At 37.5% G+C, this 23057-nt stretch overlaps 1 protein-coding gene across 2 annotated transcripts in view; it reads left to right on the forward strand.

The window, feature by feature from the left end:
* The window catches only part of ITPR2 (inositol 1,4,5-trisphosphate receptor type 2), a 493382-nt gene that overhangs the window by 202365 nt on the left and 267960 nt on the right, over positions 1-23057 (forward strand). For both annotated transcript variants that reach the window (XM_033222612.1, XM_033222613.1), the window contains 5 exons: positions 16127-16216; positions 16338-16463; positions 18991-19113; positions 19761-19961; positions 21974-22225. In XM_033222612.1, the coding sequence (XP_033078503.1) occupies positions 16127-16216; positions 16338-16463; positions 18991-19113; positions 19761-19961; positions 21974-22225 (792 nt within the window). The remainder of the gene's footprint in view (positions 1-16126; positions 16217-16337; positions 16464-18990; positions 19114-19760; positions 19962-21973; positions 22226-23057) is intronic.

Below are 23057 nucleotides of genomic sequence, written 5' to 3' on the forward strand. Positions count from 1 at the left end.
AAAGCAGACTAGTACCAATATCATAATTGTTAATACAAAAAGTTTTGCAAATGCCTGTCTGGTGTTTTATATAGTTGTTTTTTAATCTGCAGGCATATAAACCCTTTTGATGGGTTTACCTGCCTTAGCTTTTGTGTTTGTTGGAGTACCCAAAATATTGTGAAGTGAAAAGTGAAAACAGAGCGAGAGATAACTAGAATAATCAAAATGCTTCTGAAATGCTTTGGAAGTTTGTGACAAGATACTGGAACGTGGGCTTCATTGCACACTCATGTCTACTGGGATTTCCTTTGCAGCCCTCACAGCCACAAGTAGATGCCCTTTATTTCCCTTTTGGCTTTTAAGTTCCACATGAGTTTATCTCAGTGGCAGAAGCTGAATTGAATTTAGAACTTCAGCTACAGGGGAATTTGAGAAACCAGCTCTGTGATACAGAGGGACCCTCAGGGGTGGGAATGCTTGCTGAATGCCAGGTAATAATATGCATCATAGAAAGAACAATGCGTAGGTTATTAGCGTGGGTTTTGAAATCAGACACCCCAGAATTTGCCTCTTGGTATATGTGTGACTTGGAGCAACTTATTTTCATTCTCTAAGTTTTATTTTTATTGACTTTCAAATGGATATCATCATGGTAGTTTGCTCCCGGAATTGCTGTAAAGATTAAACGAGGAAACCCTATGCACGTGGTAAGTGTGTCAGTTAATATGGCTTCAGTGGGAGAATATGAACAACATGAAAATATATACGATAAGATGACATTTTACTTACCAACAAGTCAAGAAGTAAGACTCCAGCTTTAATTCCTTGCCTCAGTGTTGTCATCATGGATCAATTGGCTTAGTTTTGAAGCCAGTCTTTCTCCTGACGGCATCATGGCAGTAGCATTCTAGATATCACATCTGTGCACGACAACATCAAGAAAGAATGCCTATTTCTGGGTCTCCTGTTTAGGGGCAAGGAAACCTTTCTTAGACATCCCTCACCTTATTTCATGTCTCTTTGGCCAGAACAGGGCCAGATGTTAAAACTCTATACTAGTGGAGTACAGGATTAGTTTAGGTTAAGTAAAAGATGTCCCTCAAGCTAGGATACACCACCTTGAGTTACATGGGAGAAGGATAGATGGCTAAACAAAATTGGATTCTTCTAGCAGAGAAGAATAAGAAAGAATGTTGGTTAGCAACCAACAGTGTTTTTCAACATTAGCATTCAGTCAGTGTTTGTTGTAATTATTATTTGTTTTTGTGTGTATCACACTGTGTTGTTTATTATGGTGGATATGGAATTATGAAATTTTAGAGTTACAAGATCCCTGTAGGGATAATCACCTTCAATTCCCTATGTGATATATGTGTTCTCTATCTCTAAATATCTCACCTGAGTGACATTATTTCTTCAAACAAAGCAAATTTCTGTGGCTGGAAATTCAGTACCACCTGAGGTAGCATATTCTGTTGATATTAAGGTACAGCTTAAAGAATCGAGTATTGCCAGGAAGAAGTTGATGTGGTCCCTCCCTATATAACAGAGGAAACCACTGTCATGAATTTATTTTAACCATTTCCTTGCTTAGTAGTTTTATCATGTGTCTGTATTTCTAAAACATAAGAAATATATGAGGAATATTTATTTAGCCTATTTTGTACATATTTTCATTGTTTATCCCTGTTGATGTATAACTGCAACTCATTCATTTTCTCTAATATATATTATTACATTTATGCACATGCTTATCCAGTTAGCTGTGGATGGACAATGGGCTTTTTCTGGTTTGGGTGTTTTAAAAGAAAATTTGCTACTAAAAGCAGTGCTACTGTGAAAGCTGTTGTATGTCACCTGGTGCACATGTTTGGGAGATTTTTCGGGATATCTACATAGGAGTAACATATGCAGTATGTTCCCCTCTACCAGACAATGCCAGTTGTTTTCCCTCCACTAGTGTAAGAGCGTTCTCCTACTCCCCATCCTTATCAGGGTGTTTTTCTTACTTTCCCACTTTTGATCATTGAGTACACTTGATATATTATCTCCGTTGTGATTTTCATTTTGCTGAATTAGTTATGAGGTTGAGTTTTTTTTATGTTTATTTGCCATTTTACTTCCTCTTGCTGTTTAGATAAAGTTAGATTCTATACAGGCAAATAGTTAATTCCTACCAATTCATGTGTACCTATTAATAAGGTTAAAAATATTCATTCACTTCAAGTCAGGTAATGCTATAAGTTCAAACTTGAACATGATCTTTTATTTATTTTTTTCTTGCTTTATTGTGTTCATAGGATTTTCTAGTACAAGGTAAAATAGAAGTGGTATTGGCATCCCTGTCTTATTTCTGATTTTAAAGGGAATGGTTCTAATATTTCACTATTGAGCATACTGTTTACTGTACATTCTTTTATAGATATCCTTTATGGAGGAGCACATTCTCTTCCTAGTTTACTTTTTAAAAACTACAAATGGTTATTGACTTTAATTAAATGTAATTTATGCATCTATTAAGATTATATTATTTTTTATTTAATCCATTCACCTAAATGACATAAATCTTAAATAGAGCTTCTACCATAGTAACTTTACATTCTAGGTTTAAAATATCTTGGTGATTTGTTTTTACATTGCTAGATTCTGTTTGCTAATACTTTGTGTAGAATTTTACATCTGTGTTGCCAGTGACATTAGCCTGTAATTTTTCCTTCCTTCCTTCCTTCCTTCCTTCCTTCCTGCCTTCCTGCCTTCCTGCCTTCCTGCCTTCCTGCCTTCCCTCCCTCCCTCCCTCTCTCTCTTTTACTGTTCCTATCAAGAGGTAATATTGAGGTTACACTAGTCCCATAAAATGAGCTATAGACTATTCCTTTTTTTGTGTGTAACATTAGAATGATCTGTTCATAAATGTTTGGTAAAACCTGTCTGCAAAACTGTCTGGGCATGATATTTACATTGTGGGAACATTTTGACTACTGATTCAATTTTTGATGATTATAAATTCATTCAAATTTTCTTTTCTTTTTTTTTTTTTTTTTTGAGACGGAGTCTCGCTCTGTCGCCCAGGCTAGAGTGCTGTGGCCGGATCTCAGCTCACTGCAAGCTCCGCCTCCCGGGTTCATGCCATTCTCCTGCCTCAGCCTCCCGAGTAGCTGGGACTACAGGCGCCCGCCACCTTGCCCGGCTAATTTTTTATATTTTTTAGTAGAGACGGGGTTTCACCGTGTTAGCCAGGATGGTCTCGATCTCCTGACCTCGTGATCCGCCCGTCTCGGCCTCCCAAAGTGCTGGGATTACAGGCTTGAGCCACCGCGCCCGGCCTCAAATTTTCTACTTTGAGTTAATTTGTTGTGCATTTTTCTAGCCATATATTGAAATCTTCAAATTTATTGGCATAAATTTGTTCATATTCTTTTGCTATCTTTTAAGTTTCCACTGTATTCATAGCTTTGTACCCCTTTTTCATTCTTTATATGTTTTGCTGTGGCTCTCTTCTTTTCTTTAGCTCTATCCAGCTCAATCTTTCCAGAGTTTTATGTACAGTTTACCCTTGAATAGTGTTTGGGGGATGGTTAGGGCTGCCAGCTTCCTGCACAGTTGAAAATTTGTTTATAACTTCTGACTCCATCAAAACTTAAGTACTAATAGCCTACTGTTGACTGGAAGCCTTACTGATAACATAGACAGTCAATTAACATATATTTTCTGTGTTGTGTGAATTATGTAGTGTATTTTTACAATAAAATAAACTAGAGAAAAGAAAATGTTAAGAAAATCATGAGGAAGAGAAAATATATTTGCTGTCTCTTAACTGGAAATGGATCATCATAAAGGTCTTCATTCTCATTATCTTCACACTGAGTAGGTTCAGGAGGAGGAGGAAGATGGAGGGTTAGTCCTGCTGTCTCGAGGGGGACAGAGGTAAAAGAAAATCTGTGTATAAGTGGACCTGCACAGTTCAAATTCATGTTCAAGGTCATCTGAATTTTACTCATGTTTTAAACATAGTCTGTTTTGGGGTTTGTTGAGATTCTGGATTTGTTTGCTGTTTTATTATACTTATCCTACTATACTCTATCACTTTATGTTGACAGACTTTTCGATTTAAAGAAAAATTGGTGGTATAATTTCCTTCAAAGGAGCTACATTCGCTGAGTTTTGACAAATGATATTTTTTATTTTTCAATATTAGATATTAAAAATTTTTCCATTGCGAGTTCTTTCTCTTAGAATTACCTGGAAGTGAGTTTTTAAATTTCTACATGCATAGGCGAATTTTACCTTTTTTGTTAATTGAATTCTTAATTAACTTGTGACAAGATAATTTAGTTATTATGATATCATTTCTCCAAAATTCATTGAGATTTGCTTTCCGATCTATTGTACATCCAGATTTTGTAAGTGTCCAATGTGGCTTGAGAAGAATGTGAATGGGTGTAGGATTCTTAATAGATGACTGGCAAATCAAGCTTATTAATTGTGTTTAATATATTGAATATTATTTTTATTTTCTTGACATATTAATAAGTAAGAGAGATTTGTTGACATTTCCCACTACAATGGTAGGTTTATCAATTTCCCCTTGCATTTCTATTAATTTTTACTCCACGTGGTTTGAGATTATGTCATTAGATGCCTGTACATTTGAAATTATTGTATTTTTACTGCAGGACAAAAAGGTTTATCAACTGTGAATTATTTCCCCTCACTTCTGATTATTTTATTCCATGTCTTCTGGCTTTCATTGCTGCTATTGAGAAGTTTGCTCTGTTAAATAGTGGTGCTTTAACTTTGAAACTCCAGTTAAGTGCTTGTTAAACTTTATTAGTGAATATATTACTATACAGTACATATCTGTTCATTTCCTTTTTATATTTTCTCTACCTATGACTTTGTATGGCATATGGATAATTTCTTTAGACTGATCTGAGTCTCTCTTCAGGTCTGTCTTCTTTGCAGTTTTCTCTACCAATTTACTTTTAAACTTCAGCCACTATATCTTTTTCATACCTGAAATTTCATTATTTTAAACCTGAAATGTGATTTTTTTCAAATATATTTGGTCATTTTTGATCATGCTTTGTTGTTTTCTATTTTTTGTGATTCCCTATGACTCTTTTAGGGTCTGTATGTAATAACTCTGAGATCCGATGTACTTGAGATTTTCTTGTGATTCTCACTCATGTTGTGTTTCATTATATTTTTGACCATGTTTGATTATGTGCTCATATCTTTTTCAAATTGACTTCATTTTTAGAGCAGTTTTAGGTTTAGAGAAAAATTACACAGAAGCACAGAGTTCCCATATAGTTCCTCTTTTCCTCTTTCTTTTTCTCTGATTGTTAACATCTAGGATAGGTGTGATACATTCATTATAATTGATAAGCCAATATTGACACAGTATTTTTAAACTAAAATTCATTATTTAGTAAGGTTCATTCTTTGTGTTGTTTAGTTATAGGTTTTGACAAATGCATAATGTCATGTATCCACCATTGCAGTGTCCAACAGAATAGCTTCATTGCCCTAAAAATTCTCTGTGCTTCACCTATTTGTCTCTCCCTATGGACCCCTGAGTCCCTGGAAACCACTGATTTTTTAAAATAATTTCTGTAGTTTTGCCTTTTCCAGAATTTCATATAATTGGAATTATACAGTATGTAGCTTTTCCAGACTGGTTTCTTTTACTTAGCAGTATGTGTTTAAGTTGTTCCATGTCCTTTTGCAGTTTAATGGCTCATTTTTTGTTATTGCTGAATAATAGTCCCTTGTACTGTTTATCCATTCACCTATTGAAGGACATCTTGGTGGCTTCCAGATTTTGGCAATTATGAATAAAGCTGCTACAAACATTGGGTGCAGGTTTTGAGCGCCTATGTTTTGACATTAGTCCTGGGGTTGACATAGGGTATGTTTTCCTCCTTAGAGTATTTGTGATTGCCTTTGCCTGTTGGCAGGGGGCGCTGCTAGCCTGAGACCACATTACTCCCTTCCTGTATACCTGTTTTAAGGCAGGAGTCTTGGGTTTAGCTGGCCAAACTAGACACTTGCTCAGTTTACTTAGTCTTTGGGTTGCAGATCTAGTATTGTCATTTGCCTTCAGGGAAACTTATCTTGTGCCCTTGCTTGGAGCTCTCTGATCTGGTTTCGGGTTACATTTTTCCCTTAGAAGATGGAGGGTGGGGTCTCTGGGAGTTGTCCTTCGTTTTCTATGGGCCCAGAAATGCTGTGTAAAGTGTACATTTCAGTCCCATTGCTTTTATGCTCACTTGCCTTTGTGCACACTTGAATTTCTCCTTTCTGTTCTTAAAGTTTGGTATCTGGGCTCAAATCTCATATTCCATTTGCCCTCAGAGAATGAACACACTTCATGGACACCCAAAAAACGGGGTGACAAAGTAGTTGATTAAATACCGAACTATGTGGTACAGAAAAAGGAGAGACCAGCGTGGGCCTGATGACTGGAAGAAGGCCCCACTCCAGATTCTGCACATAGGCCTATTCTGAAGGATTGGGAGGAGTTAGCTAATGTATTCAGAATAATAAGAGAAGTAAAGTTCAAGAATAAGTGATTTGTATTTGCAATGGCTGGAAACTAGGAGCCTGTGAAGATTCTTGGGTAGGGAGGTGAGCATACTATTTTGGAAAATTTAGTCTGACAGAATCCAGAATGCTTCAGAAGAACAAGAGGCTGGCTCTTGTACAAATGCAGGTGAGAGCTTCTGAAAGCGTGCAGTAGTGAGGTAGCAGTAGAAATGTATGCAAATAGGTGGATTGGGAAGCCAGGAAAATGGTATCTATATAATGGATTAATATAAGGGGAACAAAAGTGAAAAACTATGAAGTTGCTAATTTATATACAGCCAAATAATCTGTATTCTGCAATAACCCAGCAGCCAAAGATAGTGGCAATGTATTGTAAACAGGATGAAATATATCACAGTATCAATGGAAACAGCCAGTAGCAGGCAGCACACACGCTAGCAGGCCAATACAAACAATACTCCTTTGTTGTTTAGTAAATCTTACAAAGGCTGTAAACACAGCACTATCAGCATTGTTCTGAAACAGCTCATAATGGTCTAACTTTGTGCCTGCTTAGATATCAGAAGACCAGATAACTTTAATGTGATTATTCATTTTGAGAATAAAAAATATCTCCATAACATAAAAGTGTGAGGGAAAAAAAGTGTTTTCCCTCAGTGGTAAATTTGGTATACTCTGTTGACAATAAATGTGAATTGATGGTCTGTCTACTAATCCTAACAAATCTCAGTTTATAATCCAAAATTATACCATTACCATACTTGATCTCTTATAAATAAGAAGAAGGGAATGGATTTGGTCGTCTATTAAGCCCACTGTGTCCCTAGAGCGTAGGAGCTTTATTATCTATTGTATAGTATAGTTTTTCCCTTTATTAAACTTATCGTCCCCAGCGTTAAAAGACTCTACCATCATTTCTGAAAGCTTAAAGGCTAAAATATAACAAGTTGACAATATCAGTAGCATTAGGTGCAATTACTAATTCATCACTTTCAAATATGCGTTGACTTCTAAATATAGGAAGGAGAGATTAACTCAGGAAACCATACCCGAGTAGGTTAAGTCAGGATTACCCTTTACGTTCATCCACTGCTTTATTTAGGGTTGAGAAGCGGGTCACATGGGCATTGCAGTGCTTCAAAGGAAAGTTCCTCCTCATGTTGTTTATTTTGATTGTTAATTTTTCTTACAGTGATTTTGCTTCTATATTTGTGTGTATACCTGTATTTATCTCTGTATCTATCTACTCACTTATATATGGTTGCCAGCTTCTTTTTCTTTACTATTTTTTAGAGATGGGTCTTGCTCTGTCACCCAGCTAGAGTGCAGTGGCCCTTTTAAAAAATTTGACTTAGACTCTCACTGATGTAAAGTCTCATGTTTAAACTATCTATCTAGTTTTTAACTTCAAGGACTATATAGTTCATTTTCAGGTTATTTAATTGGTTCTTTTTCATTTTCATCTATTCTAGATTCATATCTGTCTGTTTTTACATCGTAATTATTTTTGTTCTTTTAATGGATGTGTGATGTAAGGAGCAGAATTAACTAAAAAATGTCCCTAGGGGCTCACTCTGAGTTGTCTGGACAATGAGGTGGCTGGGACTGTTTTTGCAGAATGAGGAGTGCCTCTCTTCCAAGGGACTGTGTACTGATTTTGGCTTCTCCTAGGACCTGTGGCTTCTGCCCCTCAGCAGGGACAGTTCAATTTCTATGGGCCACAGGCAAGTGTTCAAAAGATTCCTGTAAACAACAGGCACTGGCTGGTGCTGGAACAGTTTGCATGTCCCTTTATTGAGAAGGTTACGCTCCACCTTGCCCCATAGGTAGTTACTGTGGCATTGGGGGAGTGGTTGCTTGGAAATCTAGACCCACACTATCCAGCAGGGCACCCAGCACTCCTGTGCGGGGAGATGGGAGGAGGGGGGACCTGTGCCTTCTCTTCTCTTGCTGTTGCTTGACTTGTAGCCTGTCCTTTCCCTGAAAAGGCTATCCTTCCTTATCCGTGCTGAGTGATGCTGTGACATCATCCTCAACACTATTGCATGGCACATGGCAACCACAGAGGTGCCCACCGGCATGAGGGATGCTATTCCTCACTATCTCTATGATTATTTTAAACATACCTACTTACAAGGCCTGTCAGAAAAGCTCTTGATTGTGTATATTTCACTGGGCATGATATAATATTATTATGAGTTTTTTATTTGACTTTTTTAGTATTGGTGTTCGTCATAGGAGTTTGAATTACAGTTTGCAGATGTATCTTATTATTTATTAATTATATTACTTTATTAAGTGTGAATTAATTCCTGCTTTCCCTCCCTCCCCTCTCTTTCCTCTTCTCCATGGATTTTTCTCTCGTTCTCCCTGAGCACACCTTCCCTATCTGTTGGTTTTTCTATTACCTCCACATCTCATTACTTTTTAAAAGCAAAAACTGTATTCCATTCTTTGCCTGCCACTTCTGATCTTTTTTCCTTTGATGAAGCAAGCAAAGTTGCAAATCCCCCTAGCAGGATACATATTAAGAAACTTCTCCTTTTCCAAGTGTTGGTATGAGATTCTCTGCAGTGGGAAAATAGTTCTACATAAACTTGTTTCTTCAGCTAAACTTGTAATTGATTAGCTGACTTTTGACACAATCTGGTAGAATGTCTAACCCCGATGTCCTGGGACAGGAGCAGTCCATGTGTTCTAGACAGAATCTTGCAGCTTGACCTGATCAGTCAGGGACACTATGGTAATTTCATGAAGAGCTTTTATGCATTAGTTTTGGACAGTGCTTTCCTGAATTTCCCTTTTATGGAATCTGTTTTCTTGTCTCCAGTTTCTATTTTTGCCTCCAACCTAATTGTGTAATTTATTTATTTGTTTATATCACTATACATATTCCCATACGTATGTCTGAGCTAATTCCACTGAAGGTGATGGTGACAGATGAGTTTCAATTAACATGCCCCTTCACAAGACAGACATGTGAAAAATAACTTTTGGTTTATACTAAAATGCTTGTTTTACACATTCTCATCCTATTTGGTTATAATATAAATTCTTAAATGTAACAATTATACTTCCAGAATGTGTTATTTCAATTACTTGGTTATTAGATCTTTTTTATGAGAATTTTTCCCTTCTTGTTTTCTAACCACATTTAAATTGATACTGTTTTGGCATAAGCTTACTATTTCCCTTTATGCTATAAATAAGTTACTATCTTACTTTCTTTTTTAACTTTCCTATTTGTTCTTTTTTTTAGACGGGGTCTTGCTCTGTCATCCAGGCTGGAGTGCACCGGTGTGATCACAGCTCACTGCAGCCTCGACTTCCTAGGCTCCAGCAATCCTCTCCTAGCTTCCTGAGTAGCTGGGACCATATGTGTGCACCACCACGCCTGGCTAATTTTTGTATTTTTTGTAGGGATGGAGTTTCACCATATTGCCCAGGCTGATCTTGAACTCTTGAGCTCAAGCAAGCCACCTGCTTTAGCCTCCCAAAGTGCTGGGATTGCAGGTGTGAGCCCCTGCACCTGGCCTCCACTTGTTCTTAATTCAATACAAGTTGTTAGTGAAGATTCTATGTTCTCATATGGTTTCTTTTTTTCAGCAAGTGGCTAACGAGGAAATAATAGTGGCTGATTCATTCAAATCAAAGCATACATTTGTTTTTAGATCAGGCAACAACATTTCTGTAACGATTTCTTGCGGAACAAGTGAGTGTAAAAGGCAGTGCTGATTCCTCCCTCTCACACATTTCATATATACACCCCCCTTCTCACAACCATGTCCGACTGGGTGAGCCATAACCCTATTGTGACTAGAGAAGCTTCCTTCATACAATGTATCAGTATCAAAGTCACTCTCTAAGGGTTCTATTATGTTGCTGTTTTCACTTCCTGTACAGTGCTTTGTATGCCATTCTGTTGATCAAAAGGTTGCCCATGCTTTCTACATTTTATATAATACTGGTGAGTTTTTAGCCATCCCTGGAGTTACATCAGAAAAATTCTGGGACATATTGCTGTATGATAATAGGTTCCTGCTGTGCTCTTTTTTTTTTTAATTTAAAAGTAAACTTTAATGTCAAAAATGCAAACTTGGGGAGCGCGGAAAGATCACATACAAGGCTACCACTTCACACTTGGAGGGTTGCACAGCGGCGGGGCAGAGGGGCTCCTCACTTCACAGACAGTGGGGCGGCCAGGCAGAAGGGCTCCTCACTTCACAGACAGTTGGGCGGCCGGGCAGAGGCGCTCCTCACTTCCCAGATGGTGGAGGGGCCGGTGAGAGGTGCTCCTCACTAGGTTCCTGATGTGTTCTTATGAAAGCAGTTACTAGTTACATTAAGCGTTTCCAGTTTTTCCCAATACCTATCTAAGCAAAGTTCCCCAGTGGCACGAACTTTTTTTGTTAGCTTATTTATCAGAGATGCAGATTGTAAAGGAGATTTGGGTTTTGTTCTAGAACATCAGCTTAAACATTATCAAATACTAACTAAAATGACATCAAATGAGTCAGAAAAATGCCGTTATTTTGTCTTATTATGGAGCAAAAGGAAAAAAGGTTTGGGGTAAAGTTATGAATATGTATGTATTCTCTAGAAGGGTAGAGCTTTGCCCCTGACTTGAGGAAACATCTGGAAGGAAGTTATCTGCAAGTAATGCTGGTCACAGCCTCTTCTGTCCATTGTGAATTTTGAATCAAGCCTTCAAGCAGCCTTAGGTGCTTCCCAGGGAAGCAGAAACTGACAACCATGATACCAAGATGGTCCAAAGTATCTTTCCAGGCAAGGTCATAGAAGTAGATCTAGGCTGATATCTTCCTAAATGACTAGTACATGATGTTATCATTAGATGGGAGGGAGAAAAAAAATACCTCCTTATCCCATAGAGGGTTATCATTCAGTTATCGGAAAGAGGCAGTATTTATTCTGAACAGCTTCAACTACATTATGATCTATAATCTGGTGAATCAAATATAAAAGACTGATTATTAAAAATAATTTTTTGTATGTTTTGAAGGGAGATAAGGATAGAAGAAGGAAAGCATTTGGCACCTGAAGTTGAGGGGAGGGTGGGTGGTTTATGGTGTCACGGACTAGTTTAAAGAGTGGTTACACCAGAGAAGGCTACCGGTACAGATGGTGAGCAGAAGGCCTTGCAGTCTTGCTGACTTGGCAACTTCACTGAGGATGGACCTCCTTAAACTTCAGTGGGATAGGGGTAAATAGAAGGCATGCACCAAGCTATTTTAATCATGCAGCTGCAGATGTAGGCAGCTCTACATTGTAGGATTTGGAAAATTCTATTTTTAAAAGCATGATTGCCCTTGGTTAAAATTAAGGAGCTGGATTCCCATTAATTAGTGCCAGTATTTACTTATTTATTGAGATGGGTCTCACTCTGTTGCCCAGGCTGGAGTGATTAGCACAATCATAGCTCACTACAGCCTCAAACTCTTGGCCCAAATGGTCCTCCTGCCTCAGTTTCCTGAATAGCTAGGGCTATAGGTGAGCCCACCATGCCCAACTAGTAAATGTTTTTTTATTTTTTATTTTTTATTTTTCATAGAGACAGAGTCTTTCTATGTGGCCCAGGCTAACCTCAAACTCTTGGCCTCAAGCAGTCCTCCCACCTTGGCCTCCCAAAGTATGGGGGTTATAGACATGAGTTATCATACCTAGCCAGTGCTAAAATTTAGTTTACCATATAGTTCACATAATATTACTTTCTTATATCATTTTTTGCTATTGATATAAAAGTTTCCTTACCTGATGAAAACAAAAAAAAAGAAACTATCTTTAGAACCAATATTCAGTCTTTGTGTCTCTGCCTAGAACCCTGATGCCCACCCAATTTCTAGACTCTTCTTGCTCTCTTGTTTTTGAACCTACTGTTTTATGTTATGGTATGTACTATGCAATTACAAATCTAACTACCTCTAAAATCACTGAACTAAGCTGTTTCCCATATTCTGTTAGGGGGATTACATTTAAGTTCTCCAGATGATAGGAAGCAGTTACAATAAAGTGCAAGGACGTTTGGAGCACCGTATTTAGTTTTCATCACTATTGTCAAAAGGATCATTTGGAGATGTGCTACGAGCCTGACACTGTTCTAAGTGTCACACTTTTTTCTTTTTTCTGGACCCATTCAGCTCTGGGATTCTGCATAAGTCATACTTCTACATTTTGCACTTTTCTAATATTTTGTCATTAGAATAAATTCAAGGTTTTGTAGATTAGACCAGTGATGTAGGGCTAAAGTTTATAGAATGTAAAGCATTGTATAAGACATAAAGAATACAGCCAATTTCAGCTCTTTCAGAAGGAAAACTTTTGCAGCACCTTTATTTAGACCATTTTGGCATCAGAATTAGAAAACAAAACCTAATTGTAGTTATATGGTTTACATATTTCTTAAATTGCCTTGATCACTGCTTTGGAATCATCCAGATGTTCCATGGGTTTTTGTTCAATTTAATTAAATTGAATTATTTTCTGAAATTAAAAGGGGTTGTTTATTGAATTTTCCAATGTTGCTGCCTTTTGTTGACTGCTAGCAATTTTAAATCAAAATCACTATTTTTCATAATTCCCACACATACAGAGTTTAGCATTGTATATATCTTCACCTGGGCTGAACTAAAGAGCATAACTTTTTGTCATGTAGTACATTTTACCTAAGATTACTTTTGTTAAAACAAGACACTTGCTTTTTCTTCAGATTATTGCTTGAAAAACAGGCTTAAGGATATCTACCAAAGCTTCGCCTGCCTTTGTAACAGTTTTCTTTAAAGTTGACATGCATCAAAAATATCTCTTTTCTAACTAAGGAGCTTTGTCAATCTTTAGAGCTGGTAATATCTTAATCCTGGTTTGTGGTACAAGTATGTGTGTGTTTGTGTGTATGTTTTAGTATTTCTTCTCTTACAGAAAAAAATGAAATGGCCTTTTAAAAATCCAGCCTTCACCTTTGTGATCAGAAAAAGGAAATGTAATTATATTTCTAGCTTTTGCAGTTTCTACTTCTCATCAATAAATTATTTTTGCTATCAAATGGAAAATCTATTTGTTTCATACTCTGACCTCTAGCCTCTTTTCATCTAAATAGTTTTCATTCATCTTAGCCACTGGGTTGTGTTTTCTCTTCTACACTGGTTTTACTTTCATATATAGTTTAACACTTTCTCCTATAATTTTCTTTCTTTTTTTTTTTTTGAGACAGAGTCTTGCTCTGTTGCCCAGGCTGCAGTGCAGTGGTGTGATCTCGGCTCACTGCCACCTCTGCCCCTCAGATTCAAGCATTTCTCCTGCCTCAGCCTCCTGAGTAGCTGGGATTACAGGCACCACACATCACCACACCCAGCTAATTTTTGTATTTTTAGTAGAGATGGGATTTCACTATGTTGGCCAGGCTGGTCTCGAACTCCTGACCTTGTGATCCACCCACCTTGGCCTCCCAAAGTGCTGGGATTGCAGGTGTGAGCCACTGCACCCGGCCTGTCCTATAATTTTCAAGATTCACTTCATGGTTAATGTCTAGCAGGTAATATCTTGCATTCTTTTCTCTCTTTTATTTCCCTGGAGTGGTGGTTGGACTGCTTTCATTTCTGTCTAAATATTCATTATGATAGCTAGGCGATACACTTCGGGAGTCTAACTTAGTGATGTTTTGAAGGCTTTCAGTGTTTGGATCTTTTACTTTTTGCAGTTCCAGTTCTGGTGAGTATGAGTGACAAGTGGTCAGCAAGGTAGAAGCTAAGAGATGAGAAAGAGTCATGAAAGGATACAACCTGCTGTTGTACTAGAAACAGGGATGAAGCAGGGAGATGAGGAAGAGGAGATGGAATTTTTGATTTTATGCATCAAAAATTTTGTTCTCTGAGACACAGTAGGGAAGATAGATAGGTTTGTGGATATCACTGGAAATTTTTGAGTGGAAAAGAGAAAGTGTCCATGTAGAGGAATTTTTGTCTCCTCCGTAAAATGGGAGGAGGAGGTCATTTGTTAAAGTGAAGTTGAGACTGGGAACCTCAGGACAATATTTGCCAGAAAAGAAGCAAAAGAAAAATATAAAGCTGAGTGAGGAGTGTGCTGGCTCAACATGGATTAAGTCACTCTGCTGCTTGAAGCCTTTCATCAGAACTGTCTGATTAACAAGGAAAGTAGTTTTTTTCTTTCTTGATGTTTATTTTGTGATTTGTCCTGGAGCACAGTAGGAGAAGCAACTTGGGACAAATAAATTGTATCAATTGGCTTCCTGTATCTTTGTAAGTTTCTCCTGAGCTTAAACTAGGGTCCCCTTTCACGGCAAGTGCCTAACACCATCATTATGGTTAGGAGTTTTGGACCCATGTTGAACTTGACATTCCTCCCAAGTGCAATTTTCTATGGATTGTAAATGAGGGAGGCCATCAGACCCCACTGTGATTGCCCAGTCTTTGCAATGGACCATGTCAGTTCTTGCCATTTTCCATATAACTAGTGTGCTTGTTCTTGCTGCAGTACCTTTGGCTAAGGTGACTTCTTCTTCACCTGGCAAGGCTTTTCCCTGCTCAGCTAGACATCCTTTATGCCTAACTAGACAGTTTTCATCCTTCTAGACCTTGCCGTACACTTGACCCCCTTTGTAGCACTTGTCTAAAGCTGCAGCTGTTCTCTTTCTATCTCTCTCTGAATAGTGAATTCTGCCCAGTTCCAATCTTTATTGATATATTTCTCCCTGTTTTCTTAGGTAGACTGTAATTTTCTTGTGAGAAGGACCATATCTTCTATGCATCTCTTTTAGATCCATTCACTGTAGTCTAGTACCAGGTGTGCATGACATCTTCATAAATGTTCAGAATGGAATTGTCACTGGTGTTTGATTTTCATAAGGTGACGCCAGTAGCTGATGTTTCAAATATGTCCACTCCCTCCATATTTGCGATGCTACAGATAATAGTTATTATAATTAAGTATTTTTGGTGTTTCAGGTTTCCTTAATAAGCTTCATTAATTTGATAATTTAAACATTTTATTTTAATTTGCTTTTTGTTTTTCTTTCTTCATTTTCATGGTTCTGTATGTTGGCCCTGAGTCGTGACTCTTTAGGATGCCGTGGTGACCTATCAGAGCATTGTTGCGTTAAGTTGTTTCTTGCTCCCTTCTCTATGATGTGCTCGGCTACGATCATCTGCTCCATCACTCTTTTTTTCTTGCAGTTCATTCCTGGTGATTAAATTATATCTTTTATGCCCTGTATTTTCACTGTTTCTTCTCATATAGGCAATATAAAGCCACAGCATGTCTGAGGTATATATGTCTCTTATGGATATGCACTACTAATATGTATGAAAACTTTACAGTTTAACTTATAATTCTAGGTCATTCCAGTTAACTTGTCATTGTGTTCTCACTGGGTAGCGGTAATTTGCATGGCTCAGTCAAGCCAAGGAACATTTTATGCAATAAAAAAGTACAAAAGAACCATTTAAGTTGAATAATAGATTTATTACAAAATAATTACAAAATATATTTATTATTTAATACAAAAGAAATAAATTTACCACAAAGCTACAAATGGCGTAAAAGTACATATTTGTGTTCCTTTTAGGAATCAAACATTTTAAGTCCAGTACAGGATGGAACAAAGAAACCTCAGATTGACAGCAACAAGAGCAATAACTACTGGATTGTAAAGGAGGTCAGCAGATGCAAAATATTCTTATATAGGTTTATATTTGCATGCCAAATAAGTTTTGCTTATAAATTATACTTAATATTGTTGTTTGTTATATTTGATGCTTTCCCTCTTCTTTTTAAAGATTTTGATTAGGCTAAGTAAACTCTGTGTACAGAATAAAAAGTGTCGGATTCAACATCAACGATTACTGAAAAATATGGGGGCACATTCAGTGGTGTTGGATCTTCTCCAGATACCCTACGAAAAGGTTAGTCCTGGTTATTTTTTGTTCTTTAGCTTGTTATTTTGATACAGTTTAAAATGTTTCGCAAAGTTCCAAGAAATTTTTTCTTTCTTAATTATTTTAGAATAAATCACCCACCAGGTGCCCCATCACCCCTGAGCCCTTTCATGTATGTTTCCGACAAACAAGGGTACACTACCACATCACCACACTAGAGCCTTCCAAATCAGGAGAGGGCGTGGTGCTTTACCACCACCTAGTCCCAACACACTACTCAGCTTTCTCCCTTTGTCCCAATTGTTTTCGGCTTGAAAAAAAGATCAACTTGTTATGGGAACTCCCATAACATTGACACTCTTAAAAATAGCCAGTTATTTTGAAGGATGTCCCTTAATGTGGATCATCTGATGTTTCCTCCTGATTAACACAATTACGCATATTTGGCAGGAACATAACAGGAGTAATGCTAAGTTCGTCTCATTGCTTCCTATTAGTTGGTGCACAATTTTGATTTGTCCCATGACTGATGATGTTCACTTTGATCCATTGATTGAGGTTGTGTCTGCCAGGCTTCTCTGATTTTCCTTTTGTAATTCCTTTGTAATTAATAAGTATTTTGTAGAGCAGTTCTGTGAAACTAATACCCCATTCTTCATGAAACTTTCAACTTATTCATTTACTGTGTTTATTTTTATCAGTGTGGGTTTGTATATGTTCATTTTATTCCATAGGTTATAAAGGGTTCTATCGTTATTTATTTTGATTTCCAGAGTGTCTCAGATTTGGCCAGTGGAGTTCCTTTGAGCTAGATTATCTGTCTTCTAACATACCCCCACCATTATTTGAGTACTTCCTTGCTTTCTGGCACAATAAAATGTTCCAGGCTCATCTTGTGTTTTTCTTGCTTCAACTCTAGAATCAGCCATTTCTTTAAGAAGCCCCATTTCTGTTTGGTGGGGAATAGTATTTAGGAGCAAAGTTCTGAGAACTGAGTGGGCTTATTGCTTTGGGGTGTTGCCTCCATAGCCTCTCTAAATAGGCAAAGCTGGGGAATATGCATATGTGTGGGTGCATATAGAAATTTATTTAATATTAACATAAAATTCCACTCAAAACATGAGTCCATCTGAATTTCTAACAATGACCACGTGACAAATGGTACAGTCAACTACACAGGGAAATTTTAGGTAGTTTCACTGATATTGTCACAAGACCACTTTTAAGAAGACAAATTTGTTTCTCTGTGAATTTTAAGACTTAAGTTTCTTGTTAAGATTCTTATAACCAAATAATAGTAGCTTAGTATAGGACTTTGGAAAATGGAAACGAATAAGGATATTCATTATTAAGAGTGTTAAGAAACAGGGGGACAAAAGGGAGGAGAAAATAGAAGAGAAAGCAGAGAGGAAAAGAAAAAGAAATAGTTGGAAATAAGAGACAAGGTAAATAGCAAGAGGAAGGGACAGAGAGATTGGAGAGAGGAAGAACTGAGATGAGTGAGTAATAAATACATATACAGAGATGACTGACAGAGTGGAGGAAGAGAGGAAGTTTGAATGGAGAGGAAACGGAGTGAGAGCAGAGCAGGAGAAAAGGGGATGGGAGCAGAAGAAATAATAGATGGGGGCCGGGCGCGGTGGCTCAAGCCTGTAATCCCAGCACTTTGGGAGGCCGAGACGGGCGGATCACGAGGTCCGGAGATCGAGACCATCCTGGCTAACACGGTGAAACCCCGTCTCTACTAAAAAATACAAAAAACTACCCGGGCGACATGGCAGGCGCCTGTAGTCCCAGCTACTCGGGAGGCTGAGGCAGGAGAACGGCGTAAACCTGGGAGTCGGAGCATATAGTGAGCTGAGATCCGGCCACTGCACTCCAGCCTGGGAGAGAGAGCTTGACTCAGTCTCAAAAAAAAAAAAAAAAAAAAAAAAGAAATAATAGATGGGACAAGAGGAGAAGGAGAGAGGAGATGGAATAGACATGGGAGAAAGAGTAGGAAGGAAGATGTATGAGAAAGAGAGAGAAATAGAGTGGGGAAAGAGAGACAAAGAAGAAAAGAAGCAGAATGATGGAGATATATAGACATACTGCAAAATGAGACATTTAAAGGAAGGGAAGAATTATGGGTATTGGGGAGTACAGCAGAGAAGGGAGGAGAAACAGAGAAAGATAGGGACAGAGAGGAAAGGAGGACAGAGGGAGTGTGGGGATGAAGCAGAGGAGGAAAAGGTGGCTATGTACAGAGATGGGGAAACGTGGTGAACAATTGGAAAGATTGGGGAGAAAGAAGGGCTGTGAAACGAAGGGGGCATTGGAAGAGTAGAGCAGAATAGAATCAGGAGGAATAACACAGAAGGTGAGAAAGATTTAGAGAACAGAGAAGAGGGACAGGAGGGGAAACTGGGAGAGGTGTGAAACATAAAGGACACAGAGAAAGGAGAGCAAAGATGGGCAGAGAGAAAAATGGTATGTGGGTGAAAGGACAGATTTTTGCATAACATTTGCAGTCTTCTATGTTTGTTTCTATCACGTGCTATTCTTTAACTTACAGAACGATGAAAAGATGAACAAAGTAATGAATCTAGCCCATACGTTTCTGCAGAATTTCTGTCGAGGAAATCCACAGAATCAAGTTCTTCTTCATAAACATCTGAATTTGTTTTTAACTCCAGGTGTAAGTATTTTAGTGGCTTCTAATATTTCTAGTAAAGTGTGCATCAAACTTGTCTTAGTAACATTCTTGAAGAGAATTTTGTTACACTTCATTGCTGCATTTTTTTTTCCTTGTGGAAATTATCTCTCCAAAAGTGAGTATCTTTTTTTTTTTTTTTCCATTAAGGAAACTTTTAAAGAAACTTGAAAAATTGCACAAGTTTTACATGCAAATGACAATGTCTTTTATATGTATATAGTTAAATGTTAGGAAAAAGATATGGTAGAACAAAGAACTAACTCACAATACTCTGAGTAAGGTAAATATGGAAAACTCGGAGGTGGAGTTTGCCCTTGTCTGTAAAATGTGTTTGAACAGATTTTATGGAAGACCTAACTTTGAATTCATAATTAATCTTGAGAATACTGTTGCCATTATGTTGCACTTTATGGTAATAAGCTCCTTTCTCCAACTAAATTCCTCTGTGAACTCAGTTTTCTTTTAATGGTTAATGATCTCATTGCATTTTTTGAAAGACTTGCACAGAAAATTCACTGTGGCTTCGTATAAAATACAAAACTGATCACAAACAGGGCAATTAGTCTAAGTACTGTAGAATAGAAAATTGATCTTGTCAGAATTACAAGGGCACGTTCCTCTGTGTTTAGCTCCTTGAAGCAGAAACCATGCGGCACATCTTCATGAACAATTACCATCTGTGCAACGAAATTAGCGAGAGAGTTGTACAGCACTTTGTGCACTGCATTGAGACACATGGCCGCCACGTGGAGTACCTGAGGTTTTTGCAAACAATTGTGAAAGCAGATGGTAAATATGTGAAGAAATGCCAGGATATGGTAATGACAGAGGTATGTTCTCAGTTTGCCCTTTATCAGCTTCACATAAACGGTATGTTCAAATACATACTTTCTATTAGAGTGAAAAAAAACCCAAAAACATAGGTTTGAGAAGTTATTTAATTTAATCATGACTACTCAAGTGCAAATATATTTTGCTTTAATCTAGTGAAGCAATATATCTTAAGTTGGTTTTATGATTTTCCTAATATTTTTCTTTTTGACCTATAACAAATTTGTGTATTTTAAATAATGGGTAAAAGCCTATGAAATGTTATCAATTGTTTGGAATGAAAGTGACACAATTTTATATTTTTGAGTTTCCAGTGATATAAGAAAGACAGATGGAACTGTGCTTTTCCGGTGCCTTTATTGCTCTGTTTCTGGATTATAGAATGGGTGTTCTCTGCTACTATTTGTAGAAGAGTTTGAAGAGAATCAAACTAAGTAATACAAACTACCCAACAGTGATTTTTTTTTTTTTTACATGTGGAAACTTATTATTTAGAGTAAGTTATAAATTTCAGCCAATGAATAGATGAAGGTACTTCATCTATTTATTTGCCTTTTTCATTTTTATGTTTGACATTGAGTGATATTTATGTAATAAGTAAGTTACTAGGAAGCGAGTATGATACATTGGAGAAGTAGCAGCTTAAAGAGCCCTTTGATTAAATCACCACTCTGTGACCCAATGGTTCTCTAGTGGCCCATATGGATTAAGGGAGCTTCCACCTATGGCTACCAAATAGTTACATGGTAGATTTTTATTGGTTTCTGGGCATTTTCATTAGTATATACCTTAAATTTGGGAATGGAGGAAATTTCCATAATGCTTCAAGGAGTCCCTCCTGCCACTTAGAAATCTTAAAATTAATTTAGCTTAAAGCCTTGAATTTTTAAATGTAAATTATTATTATTAAACATTTTAAGGAACATTTTAAGCTTGTAAAATGCACCTTTTTCTTCTCTGCATTTACCTTCACATTAGCTCTTCATTGTCTGGAAATGTGAGAACTAACTGGATTTTGTGTTATGATCGGCAAGGGGAGAATTAGAATGGGGAAGCAGCACACAGTGAAACCATCCCTATGACACTGTTGGGTGAAGTGTTTCTGTGCACTAAGAAGTAATTTGTAATATTGTACTATGTTAATATGTAATACATATTTTTGATAGATATACATTCTCTTTCAACAAAACTTTCAAAGTAAGCCAACTAATTGGCTTATAGATTTAAATATGTTGTCACTTTAAATATAATACATAGAGAAAAAATTGTATATCCTCAGTTACCTACCAGCATGTCTCACACTGGGGTTAGAAAATTGGTACTGATAATAGACAATAAGATATTATGGAGTTTGAGCAATAAAACTGCCATCTGATGGAATTTTCTACTAAAATTATATAAACAAAATATGAAGGAAAATTTATGTCCTAAAAGCCCCTACCTATTCATATCTTTGTTTCTCTTGTTTTTTTGGTCTTAGTTTTCTACTTATTTCTCTTGTCTCTGCTTTTACCTTCATTCTCTACTGATGCCTTCTTATGATACATGGAATTTTGTAGACTTTGTAGAGCTGTAATTAGCTCAACGTACTTGCTTATGTAGTCACTATTGCAATGGATGAGGATATTTTACTCTGCTTTAGTAAAAGTATGAGATTTCTTGTGCTTTGGCCATTGTCTTCCCGCCAAAAAAAGGTAGAGGAAAACAACTTTATTTTTTTACAGGTTTAATTTCAGTGTGATGAACAATTTACTATCATCCCTATTGTTTCATTCTTGCCTCATCTGCTGCTTCCACATCGCCCCAACTGATTGTGATAGCATTCATAGCTGGTTCCTTGGCATGGGACCATAATCTTTTCACCACCCTCCCCCAGCTTAGCTCTGCTTTTGCCATATTATATATATTTTTACAAAGAGATACATGTGTTTCCAGATATATCAAGCCTTTGGAATTAACTGCAAGGATAAATGTTTGGACTGCTATGTAGACTCTTTTATTATCATTTCAGTTGATAAATGGGGGTGAAGATGTGCTGATATTTTACAATGATAGAGCGTCATTTCCAATCCTTCTCCATATGATGTGTTCAGAGAGAGACCGAGGGGACGAGAGTGGCCCCTTAGCCTACCACATCACCCTGGTGGAGCTGCTGGCAGCATGCACAGAGGGGAAAAATGTCTACACTGAAATCAAGTGTAATTCCCTTCTCCCGCTGGACGACATAGTGAGGGTGGTGACCCATGACGACTGCATCCCTGAGGTAAGCCTGGCAAAAGCTTGGCAGCTCTAATAGAATCATTATTAATTTTTAAAGTTTATCTAGGTGCCAGAAGTCCCCCATACTAATATTTATAGTGAGATCATATATTTAGTCAGGGAATTGTATTTAACTATATAATTTGGAAAATGTAAAGCAGCATAAAAGGTCTGCTTTTTAATAAGAAGTTCTAAAAGAAGTTCTGAAAGATGATAAACTTTTTTTGGTTTTTTTTTTGAGACAGAGTTTTGCTCTGTTGCCCAGGCTGGAGTGCAAAGGCAAAATCCCGGCTCACTGCAACCTCCGCCTCCTAGGTTCAAGTGATTCTCTTGCCTCAGCCTCCCGAGTGACTGGGATTACAGGCATGTGCCACCACGCCCAGCTAATTTTTGTATTTTTAGTAGAGACGGGATTTCACCATGTTGCCCAGGCTGGTCTCGAACTCCTGACCTCAGGTGATGCACCCACCTTGGCCTCCCAAAGTGTTGGATTTACCGGCATGAGCCACCGCAGCCAGCCTATGAGAAACTTTTAAGAAGTATAGCCACTGCTCGTTTAGTGGAAGCTACTAGACAGCTCTCTTAAAATTCTAAACATGGCAATATGATCAAACTGAAAGGTTTACTTGAACCTTTAGTAGGTACTTGAGCATAAAACAGGTGCTTCAAAAATGATTCATAATCATTGATTGGAGAGGCTAGGATAGTGCTGCAGGACCACATAAAAGACTCTGCAGGTTTACCTGGTTTTATGGAATAGATGCATTCTTGAAAATATGCACACACAGTTTGCTTTATTCCCACATCATTTACCCTCTGTCCTGGTTTGGCTCTGA

Source organism: Trachypithecus francoisi, unplaced genomic scaffold (genome assembly GCF_009764315.1).
Source record: "Trachypithecus francoisi isolate TF-2019V2 unplaced genomic scaffold, Tfra_2.0 Lachesis_group11, whole genome shotgun sequence".
In the NCBI taxonomy this organism is placed as follows: Eukaryota; Metazoa; Chordata; class Mammalia; order Primates; family Cercopithecidae; genus Trachypithecus; species Trachypithecus francoisi.